The sequence below is a fragment of the Sparus aurata genome, chromosome 13 (genome assembly GCF_900880675.1).
Source record: "Sparus aurata chromosome 13, fSpaAur1.1, whole genome shotgun sequence".
Classification (NCBI taxonomy): domain Eukaryota; kingdom Metazoa; phylum Chordata; class Actinopteri; order Spariformes; family Sparidae; genus Sparus; species Sparus aurata.
The window spans coordinates 30,490,477-30,502,388 of record NC_044199.1 but is presented as its reverse complement, the minus strand read 5'-3'; the positions used below and the strand labels follow the sequence as shown (position 1 = coordinate 30,502,388).

The window sequence follows — 11,912 nt, the reverse complement described above, 5'->3', positions numbered from 1 at the left end:
TAAACTCACTTAGTTTTTTCCACGTCACAACCAATAAAGAATAAAAAAAAAAAAAAAAACAGCCATCAGGCAAATTCTGCTCCAATTCAAGCTTTCCATTTCCATTTATATATTAATCATGTTCCCGCAGAAACCACCAACCATCTCACTTGTACAAGTCAAATAAAGTCAAATGAGCCAAACATATGATGGAGGGAATCTGCCAGAGGAGGAGAGAGGCAGAGAGAGGCTGTGCTTCTGTGAGGGTGGGCTGAATATTTAACTTGGCAGCGGTCCTCGACAGTTTCTGTTGGCATTTTATCACTCTGTCTTGTCTCTCACCCCACCGCGCTGTGTAAAAATGGCACGATAACATATTGAGAGTGGGTGTGAGTGGGCAGCCCTCCTGCCATTCGCTGCGTTCGCAGCAGCGATGCCGCGCTCAACACAAAATGCTTGTAATTGAAACTGATTGGCTCTCAATTAGGTTTGGGATTTGGTAGTTTCCTCCGGTGATTTTGGCAATTTCACGTGGGCAGCAGCGTCTCCTCTAAAGTTCCCCCGCTCCGGTTTGACTGTATCTCGATGAGTAATGAGGCTGAAACAGAAGCCATGAAAATCAATAAAGAGCTCCTGCTGTGGATGCTGACAAGTTGTTTTTTTTTTTTTTTTTTTTTTTTTTTTCTGTTTAATTTAGTGAAAAGTCTGGCTGCTTTGATCAGCACTCTGAAACCTCAACACAGCAAGAGCAATCTCTCAGTTCTTTATGAGATACACACTGTTAGGATGTGATGAATTACAGGTAATAACTTCTGTAAATGTTACAATAATGTCTGTGTAAAACAACAAGGACAGTCAATAAAAAGTGTAAGTTACTGCCTGCAATGTGAAATAATTCAGCTGGGAGCGACGTGGAGCCGCATCGTAACGGTGTCGCTTCAAACTGTAATGAACCAAAACTGAATAGCGTGGCAGGACAGTGTTCACGCATTAATCACGTCACGGGGACACAGAGCCACAGAGTTCTGGTCCCCGTCGTCACATCCGGCAAAAAGAGGACCCAAATGCAGAACACTGAGGCAGGCAGGTAAAATCCTAAATATATAACATGCAAAACACCAAATACAAGCAACAAAAGGCAGCTAACAATACAGGAATAATACTCAATCAGGCAGCAAACACAGGCTAAGCACCAATGACGGAAACACAGTCTAATGGTGCGTTCGATGGACCGGTCATCCAAGTCGGAAACTTGGACAAGATCTGTGTAGCCCAAGTTCACAGACATATACACAGATGACAACACAGCAGTATGGCGGAACACATAGCGAACAGTTACTACGCTTTTAGATCGGAAGTTTTGAAATACAGACTCGGAAATTCAGACTTCCAATTTGCACTTGAACGCACCATTAAACACAAAGGAATGATTTACTAACGGGTGAAGGTCGGGAAAACAGACAAAGGCAGGAAGCGGAAGGTGAAACGTGACACGCGAGGATGGATCTTAAAAAACAGAACAGGAAACAATAAAAAATGAATCCCAACATCACGACGCCCGTGAAGTAAGACATTCAGTTTTAGGGTTTGGTTTGTTGTTGAGTTTAGATCTCAGATAAGTTGTTCATTATTATCAGTTTTTACTTTTTCAATCACACCAGTGTCCAGACTATATTTACCGTAAATCAGACTTTGACAGATTAAGGAATTAACCTTATTTTGCAACTTAATATATTTTTCAAATTACCGTCATCATCACTTACCTTACCTTGGATAGATTTGTGGGATCACTATAAGCTATGTGCTTTTTGCCGAATACACATGTCAAACCAATCAGCGCGCTATCAAGGAACCTACAAGAGAGAGAAGGCTTATTACGTTACTGATGCTTGCTTTGGTGCCACATTGAAGCCTACGGGAGACGGATGGAGAAAACAACTAAAACCTGACGTCTGTCGTCTAAGTTCGGATGAGGAAATGCCTCCAGAAATTTTTTTTCTTGCCGTCTTGTTCGTACCTCGACTTCGTTTTAGAAAGTGATATTTGGTCTGACCTGCCCTCTTTGGTCACAATATCATCAGCCCCGTCGATCATTTCCATCATTGATAAACACCAACATAAATATGGATGCTCAGATCCCTTAACACTTAGCAGCACGTTAACCTGCTGCTCAGTGTTTTCTTAGCGTCATGAAGTGCACTTCACATGACGTGCCGCATGTCACACCTGAAGGTTGTCGGCCCTCTCAGCCGTCTGTGTTGAGTGTTGTGTTCCTCGAGGACTCTTCACCGCTCTGTTTCTCTCAATATGCAACACATGGAGCTCCACTTTAATTAAAACTGAACTGGGTGTTTTAAAGCAGGAATCCACTTCAAGATGAGCCGTATTTAAGCCCATTGCATGCTTCGTTAGAGACGATGCACCTTGTTGCGAAAGATCATTTCACACGTCTCCTTCCCGTGTCCGTGAAAAGGAGTTGCGTGTCTTTTCCGCTTAGAATCCAGACGAAAGTCATGAAGCTTCTTCATTAGACATTAATTAGGATTCGAGCGTGACATACAGTACAGTGTGGTCTGAAGGGATCGTCGTCCCTGTAGAGTTCATCTACAGCGGACAGAGTGTACTCGCTGAAGGAGCTCCAGCAGTCTTTAGCTCAGTGACCTACTTGCGTAAAGCACCAGGAGGGTAAATGCTCCCTAACCACATCCAAACTTGTCTCAGTCTGCTTGTTAAGTCCTGGCGTGTGGCGGTGCCAGCGGGAAAGACGAGTCGGCAGGGACACACTGTGCCGGCTTCCTCTCAGGAGTACACTTTCCATCTGAGAGAGGAAGTTTCGGGCGAATCAGCATGTCGTCCGACAGCAGCCGTCGGTGAACTCAACTGATGAGAAAGGACAAAGTCAACGACGGCATGAAGAGGCAGCTGATTTAAGGTCCGTATCCACATGGTGTTTATTTCGGGCAGAAAAATGCCTGCTGAGATGGCTGGGATCACGCTGCACGTGCGTCTTGACAACCGCCGCGTGTGATCGCCGCCGCCGCTGTTTGTGTTTATCATCTGTTTGTGTTTTCTTTGAGGACATCAGAGCAAGGTGGATGAAGGTGATGATCCATAGGAGACAAAAATATGGTGAATATTATCGCTGAGGCCAGGAAAAAGTTTAAAAAAAAACAGCGACAGTCATGTTGGCAGTACCTTTTTGAAAAATTGGCTTTTTTTCAACTGAACGAACTCAGAGCGGTCGCACAAAAGCGACGCTGGACGCCGCGCCTCTTCTGCTTGCTGCAAACGCAACAAGACTCAACAAATACAAAAGGTTGACGGTGGCAACAACTGGAAGCTGTGTTTGAAACGTGGACTGCAGACACACGGAAGAGCTTTAAGAAGGTGATTTTTGATCAGCTGTGGAATCAGTCGCAACTGTGTCATGTTTGAGTCACAACCATGGCAAAAAGATGCTGTCCTTCAACGTCTATAAGTGATTACTTTGTCACATTACCCGACAAAAAATGAAGGTGTCCGCAACATGTCAAAAAACTCCATGTCTGCAGAATGAAATGAATGTTGAGCGAGAGTACAGCGTTTCTGTTACGCGCCACCATCACAAGAGTCAAGCCTTCCATACATCAGGCTTCACCCTTTTTTCCCCTCTTTCAGGCAAGAACATGGGGGAAATATTCAAATATATGGGTGAAACTGTGATCTTAAACCTTAAAGTTGTTGCAGAAGAAGTATTAATCTGTCTTCATTTAAAGAGAAACTAAACCCTGACCAACACCCTGCTCGTGCTCTGGTTGCCGTGCTCACACTCTGTGCGGTAGATGATTGATTTTGTGAGTGCAGAATATTAATACAATTAGTGTAGGACATGCTGTATACATTTAGTGAGCATTAGACTGAAGTTGCTCCTTTAAACATGGGGCCCACCAGGACTCAGTTCATGAACCCCAGAGAGAGAAGCCCCCCCCCCCCCCCCCCCCCGATCCTGTCAGCCAACCCAAGGAGCAGCAGCAGAAGATGATGAGGAGGTCGATGGAGGCTGCTGCCCCCTCATGCAGCGCTGAGCCGATCTGCTCCGCTGTGGGTCTGACTGAAGGAGTGCCATGTTGTCCACCGGGGACGCAGAAGCTTCTCATGTAGCCCACTACAGAGACGAGAAGAGGAGAGAGATTTCAGCTTAGGTTGCATTTCCTTTTTCAAAAGAACGTATTACAGGCTCGGTTCAGAGAGGGTTATTTTAGTTGGCCTTGAACGTTTTTTTTTTTTTTCCCCCTCCTATTTTGCTGTATCCTCATCCAATCCAATTAAAGGACAGACACAGAGAGAAGGGAACAGATAGAGGCAGGGCTCAGTGGAGCACACGCTGTGTTAGATTCAACAGAGAAGAGATGTGTTTCGGTTTGAGAGGGCGGTCACAGCGGCTCTGAAGTGTTAATGAAACACATGAATCTGCTGGATTATCAGCATGAAGACAAAGAGGTGGAAAAGAGCCGGCTCAGCGCATGATGAACGAGGGGAGAAATCAAACATAAAAACGCAGTTTCGCTCTTTGAAACATTTAATTCAGGTCGGAAAAAAAGAAAAAGAAAAGAAAGAACAGACAAAAGAAATGGAGGTGAATCATTTTTGCCGCCAGGAAAAAAATAAAATGCACTTGAGACACCTTGAAGTCTGGGGAGAGTAATGTGGGTTGTTGTGACGGAGGTTGCGTTCAGCAGAATAATAGGAGAGAATAAGACGTGAGAAGGAGTCCGGGCACAACTGGAGGGTGAGGCACGACCTCGGGCTTTGATCTGCACTGAGACGCACTCGATCAAGTTGAACATCAAAGTGAAATGATCCCTCAATCTGCAGCATTTCCACAAAACAGCACAGCTGAGTGAGTCACACACATTTCAGATGGGGAAAATGGTGAATCCTTTGTAGAGCTGAGCTTTATTATAGAAGCTGAAGGGTTCTCTTAATTCACAAAGAATCCATTTTGGGGAGAGGCAGGTCGTCCACAACTGCGTCATAGACATTTGTGTGATATATTTGGAGAAAAGTGAAGGTCTGCAGCCCCACCGGACCATTTTTGGTCAGTACCATCTACAATATGAAGGTGTTCACATAACAAACAGAGTCCTCAACAAAAAAAATCAACAGTAATCGTTTGGTCAGATCCTGGAAAATGACCCGCGTCTATGTTTACCTTCAAACTAAGTTAATTTCCAGCCTTCTGTGTTTATTGGCATTTTGTTTAGTTACACACATCAAGTTAAAAATGAACTCATGGGTGCATAAAGTGTTTGTGCTTGGGTTCATTTTTGATACGTAGCTCAAAATAAAATGTGACCAGTGACGGCCCTGGCATTTCCTCCCACCAACGGCCAACCAGCGCATCTTTGATAGCTAGATAGATAGATTTAACTGCACCAGAACATGGACATATGAGTACACAACCCCAATGCATAAAACAAATTCATAAATCATCAGCCAGCCGCTCCGTAGTAAAAACATGTCATTCTTTATCCATGTCTAGCTCTTCATCCTCATCTTGCTCATCTCCCCTGGCTAGTATTCCTCACTGTCCTGTCTTTCTCCCTGGTGTGCTGGCTCAGCTGTGTTGCTAACATTAGTGCTAGCAGTAATAGCGCTAGTGCTAGCTGAAGCTGCACTCGATTTTAAAAACAAATCAGTCAGTTTGCAGCGTTTTTCACCGTCAGCCAACAGCGCTCTCTTAGATTTCTCTCTCTTTTCCTCCGCTCCCCCCTTGTGTCGCTCGATGCCTCGGTTCATTTTTTTTGCTAGCTTAATCGCAGTCAACTTCTAACTTCCATTCTCCAACTTCCAACTACCACTCAGATGCGGTCTACTCGAGTCAGTCTTGAAATTCCCAGAATGCATTGCTTCATTTTAACTTTTGCAAACAAATAATCAAATAAGAAATTGCAGATGGATTTGTTTTATGTCACATATTTGAAAATCTGAATAAGACATTTCGCTACAAAACAATGCAGACTGATGTAAAAGTTTGTGACTGTAGAGGGTAACCATGACTGTGATACAGAGACTTGTATGTGGCCTATAAATACTGATCAGATTGGCACCATAATTGGTGTGAGTGAATTGGAGAAATTTAGTTATCATTTAGCGAAAGAACATTATTGGCGCTTGTAAGGCGGCGGATAGACATGATCTTGATGCCATATGTCTGCGACTTTTGTGCCGCTCTCTGATTGGGTGGTCAGCCCAAACGGCCCACGAGGGCTCTGGCATCTGATGCACTTCCAGATTACCAGTCCGTCACTGCTGGTGTGCACGGGCGGCTGCCGGCTGGCATCCAATTTAAAGACGCATTGTGGCCACCTACCGGTCTGGAATGTGAAACAGTAGATTAACATGAAAAACACAAGAAACTGATGATGACTGCATGACGGCCTGGAGTACCGGCCGTTCTGTGATTCTCCAGAACACTAAGATGGCCAGTCCGCCCCTGAATGTGACTGAGTGAAATGGGAACAGACTTGGTGAGAGAATTATAATGAACATGGAGCACATGTCAAACTTTACCTGAGATTCTTCTCCAGATATTAACCTGAAATCAATCCAAGACCTGAAACAAAAACTATAATAGACACTATATGAAGACACTCGAGAAAATGACATCACACTCAGCAAAAATACCAATAAAGTCACTGGCGGAATATTGTTTTTTTACTAGCAGCTGGCATTGTAAAGCACCAAAAACGTTCAAAATATATCTACAAGACGTCTTGCTGTTGCTGCCGTTCAGCAGTACGATGCTCTGCTTCTTCACACAGGGAGAGAGCTGACAGTCATCTACTGCAGGTGAAACACTGACAAGGGATAAGTACCTCACACAACCTCACATCAGAAGACCCCGACTATCACTTCAAGGGATCAATACAAAAAAAAATGTGTGTGTCAGCAAATATATCGATGTCTGAATCGCCACTGGGCCCGAAAAATGAGTATTGAGAATCTTTTTAAGTACTTTTTACTCCTGAGAATGAAGTTTTATGGGATATATTTGTTGAGAAATGAAACGCAATAATAAAAGTTATGTATGTATGTGTGTCTTCTTGCTGCAGGAAACACAAGTGCATGGACACTAAATGTTCAGTTCTGACGTATTTATACGATGAAGACAAGTCTGCTGAATCTCAATTATCATCATATAAATTCTTTCCCTGCTGGAGAGAATTTATATGATGATAATTGTCTCCCAACAGGAAACACCTTTGGGAGGATGAGGACATAAAATCCATGAGGAAATCTGTTGAAGCTGATCTGCTTCTGCTGATAAATCCATTTAATCCCTTTCGGTCCTGATGACACATCGTCAAATGAAAACTTCTGATTAAAACCGTCCTATTGTAAGAAAAGTAGATTTTTTTTTTTAAAGGGACAACGGTCTCCTGGATCAAAGTCCATTGCTTGTTTTGACCCAATCATCCGAACCTCACTTCCTCCCTTTATGGACGTTTTTGCTCTTTACACTACGTCTCCTCACTTCCTCCTCTGCAGCCTTAATTCAAGTATTCTCCTGGCAGTAAGTTTGGACGGCGCGGGTTTTGTAATCGCTGAATGACTGGCAGCTGCAGGTATTCAGTGCATGAATAATATCCTCCAATAAAACCTGACTGAGTTCACTTTTGATTTCTCAAAATCCTCCTTAAATTAGATCCGTGGGACCACCTGGAACTCCCGGGAGTCGGGCTGCTGCAGAGATACTAATTGGACCTTGTCTTTCTCCCTCTGTCTTTCATCCATGCATCGGCTTGTGTGGGATGATCAAGGTCTCAATTACGGCGGATTCATGGCATGTGGGAGCAGAAGGGCTAATAACGATGCTTGTTTTCATGTGTGACAGGCAGAGAGAGAGTTCAAACACAGAGAGAGAAGATGAGAAACCGAAGCGTACTGCGACGGAGGAGAAGTAAAAGGTGTAGGAGAGGCAACAACAGCTACGACAACGTGGAGGATTCAAATCACTCTTCAGAACGATCAGGGCCGTTCTTGAGGAGATTAGTTAGTTTTTTCTAAAATGTTAAACTTTCTTACTTTTTCATCAGAACTCTCTTAAAGAGACTTTCAACCTTGTTAGAGCGTTACGGCTTCCTGAAGACGATAATGTCGATCCAAATATAGTCAGGAGTCTTCATAGTGTGCTGCTCAGCGCTGAGGAACTGAAATGGAAGTGTTTTTCTTTCCTCGCTCTTCGTTCACACTCTGGCTATGAAACAAACAGTCTCAAATTATGACTTGAAGCACACGAGTGGGCGGAAATAAAGAGGAGCAGCAAATGTCTTCGCTGTTTGATTCACGCTAACAGTGTGGCTTTACGGCCAGCTGCCTGTCTTCACTTTGATCCAGACTGAAATATTTCAACTTTACGATTGGATTGCCATGAAAAATGTGTACAGATGTGGACTAAAGCACGGATACCTGACCCAAACTCAGGACGGGCGGGACCGGGGTTCAGAGTTTTCTGTCACAGACATCTACAATACATCTGTCTGCAGTCAGGATGAACAACTGACTGCAGATGATTTTTGTTTTAGAATGGACGGAGACTATTTCTGATCCTGTGCTCGTCTGGTTATTACTTTTTGAATCCGGTTAACAGACGTACCAGTCTAGCAGACACCTCACTGATGCTCGGTAGGTGGTGCCGATGATGTTCTTGGTGGTTATAATCTCATTTACCAATGTGTGAGGCCTGTTTTGGATTGTTGTCCAATGGTCTGAGTTTTGTTGTTGTTGTTGTTCTGCTGTCTGCTGATGAATTACATTTATAAGAAACAAACTAATCTCAACTTGAAGCGTGATCAGGTTTGAAAAATCCCACTAGAAAGCAAGTCATCTCTGTCCGTCTATGTGTGTGTGTGTGTGTGTGTGTGAGTAATCCACAGAAATCTCGAGAACTGTTCATGCGATCTGCTTCACACCTGGCAGGTCTGTTACTGCTCCTGTCTGATTCATCACAGGCTGGAGAAGCTTCACACACACACACACCTCTAATAGAAGAACAGAAAGTAAACACACATTTCATATCCATCCAATTTAGCACAGACTGCAGACTCTCTCATCTTATAATACACCTTCAGTAAACACCATATTTTCAACCACGCACACACAAACACTCCAGCTTTAATTTCATACCTATCAGGCACCAAATAAAGTGCTTGTTCTCGCCACAGCAGACTGGATCTCAGCTTCTTTACTGTCCCCGAGAAAGCGAGTTTTCTTCATCTTGAGCCCGCTGCTCTGCTCCGTCTCTGGAGATCACAGCCGAAGGCCACGCCGGCTGGCTGAGTGCTGCTGAAGTCTGTTCAAGTCACAAAAGAAGCTGAAATACCCTCTGATGAACCTCTCCGAGGCCGAGAGGGCATGAATAAAGAAAGGAAGGGGAGTATAATGACAGAGGAGAGACTCAAGAGAATCTGCAAAGCAAAATGAAATCAAATTAGGAAATGGAGGCGACGTGTGTGTGTGTGTGTGTGTGCGTGTACACAAGCTTACTGCTAAAACTGCATCCTGACAAAAAAGTTTGTACAGAGGCGTTTAAAGAGGAGACAGACAAGTTAAAGCATTTTCGAATATAAACATCTGCAGCGGCAGAAATGGCGGCTGTATGACACCCAAAAATCGGAAAACATATCAGCCATTAGCGTTGCTGCTGCATGGAGGAGGAGGATAATACTGACACACACACAGGATTACCAAGAAAGGTTGAGATGATTCAAACATTACTGACACGGAACTGACGTTTGTTCAGGTGCTCTGGCGGGATGAGCTGGTTGGTTTGGACAAATTATAAAAAAAAAACCCCACCCCCAGATTCAACTGGACCCGTCTTGGGCACTTTAAGTCACACAACTCGTCAGCGGTTCTAACACTGTGGCTGTTTATACCACGAGTGAAGCAAATGAAACCTGTGGTAAAAGAGAACATTCATTCACAGACGCTGGTCCCAGTTATATTAAGTTCTGTGAGGATAATGAGACGGAAACCTGTTTTCCCAAACAAGTCTCGGGCATTAAAATAACTGAAGGGATGTCGTGATGAAAAGAAAACAACCTTTTGAGGTGTTCACACTGAATTATTCTCTGAGAAAATAAAAAAACAACAAAGAGGGAAGAGATTACAACTCTAAGATTTAAATGAAATGAAAATGGATAAAGACGAGCTTGGGAAGAGGCTTAAAGGCGCTAATAGGGAGAGTCGTATAGATGGAAGAACGCTCTGTCGGTGTGAGTCCTCTGCTAATGAGCTGAATGTTCTCCACAGCAGACCGGACTGTGATGATTGTGCAGATCGTGACAGACTATGCTGCAGCATATTCCTAACTTATCATACAGTTATGTGCTGGAAGGAAAAGAATCTTTCTAAAAAGATGCACGAATACTGTCTCTTACAATTAATGGGGGTCTTTAAAGGTTTATTCCAGCGCTTCTTAAGCACATGTACAGAGCCTGAATCACAGAAACTCACAATCCTTAAGCCTCATTTGGTCAGAAGGTGAAAAGCAAGTGTGCTGGATGACTTTTAAAACAACAGCAGTCACTTCTGTGGAAGTGGAGAGTGCAAGCCCACTTCAGTGTGCTTAATAAAGTCGCAGAGGATGATGTTCAACAGGCTATATTCAATACCATGACTTTAACATCTTATGCAACCTAAAAGATAAAGGATGGAACGGATACAGACGATAAGGCTGCCAAACTGGAGATCGCAGTTTGAGTCTTTGCTTCAGTAATCAAAGAGTGAAACTCCTGGAAAATTTAAAGTGAAACCTCGGATAGTTTCCAGCTGTGTCTGTGGCTACAATGAAAAGATATTTTCGGGACATCTGCAGCTGTTTTTGTGGTGACCAAAACAAGTATTTCCAGCAAGCACATGATGCTTTCCTAACCCTACCAAAGTGTTGTTTTGTGCCTAAACCTTACCAGACCATAAGCACAGCATTATGTCAAGAGAGAAACAAAAATTTACCCTAAAGTTTGAAGTCATGTTTGCATATTTAGCCACTGCAAGGACATCTTCTGCGCGACAGTGGTAATAAACCACAGGAGGTGGTATGACAACAAAACGGTGACAAAAGTCATGCTTTTTATCAAACCACTAATGCTGATGTTTTGCTTTTGCTTATTCATTCAGCAGGTTTGTTGTTGCTTCCTTCGCTTTCCCTTTATTATTGATCATTCATATTTTGTATGCATGTGGGCGTAAAGGAGTATGTTTGAACACTGTTGACATTCTTGTTTGTTGGCTTGTAGCTGCAGCGGTCACACAGGACGTGCAGCTATTTCTAATTACTTTTTGGAAGGCTAAAGACCATTCAGCATGCAGGTGCTTTTCATTACAACTGTATACACCGTCTCTTTCTGGCAATTTCAGCACACCGAGTACTCTCTTATGGTTTCTTCCAAGGCTATTTGTGCAAAGCCTGTTTATATCCATTAAACCTCCTTGTTTATATCCATTAAACCTCCCCGAGTCACCTTCCTTTAAGGCACAAACACAGACAGAAGAGGCAGATAAAGGCTGAGACGAATGATAAAAGCAAAAATTGGAAGTTTGAGAGAATAAAAAGGCAGAAGGAAAAGTAGTGACGGCGAGGGAGCCGACCAGCAGCTCCAGGCAAGGCTCAGCAGAACAGCACAGAACTACAGCGGCCGTTTGAACCTGTGACCCAGAACAATCCCTTTAGTTGCATGACTGGGAGAAGATGGATCCTTTTTCCGCCTTTTCTTCTCAACACAGATCTCGTATCAGTGTGTATATCAGCAGTCTGTGATATCATAAACTACAGCGCGTCTTCAAGGCCTGGATCACTGCGCGACGCTCATCAGTTTTCATGGATTTTAAAGCGACAGCAGCATGAAACAGATTCACTGGATTTCACGGGTCTTCTAAGGTTTTGTGTG

At 43.5% G+C, this 11,912-nt stretch overlaps 1 protein-coding gene across 1 annotated transcript in view; it reads right to left on the bottom strand.

The window, feature by feature from the left end:
- Positions 1-2,708: 2,708 nt before the first annotated feature.
- The window catches only part of LOC115593830 (uncharacterized), a 37,322-nt gene continuing 28,118 nt past the window's right edge, over positions 2,709-11,912 (bottom strand). Inside the window, exons 4-5 of the mRNA XM_030437514.1 lie at positions 3,977-4,123; positions 2,709-2,797 (exon numbers count right to left, since the gene is read on the bottom strand). Coding sequence (XP_030293374.1) covers positions 2,709-2,797; positions 3,977-4,123 — 236 coding nt within the window. The remainder of the gene's footprint in view (positions 2,798-3,976; positions 4,124-11,912) is intronic.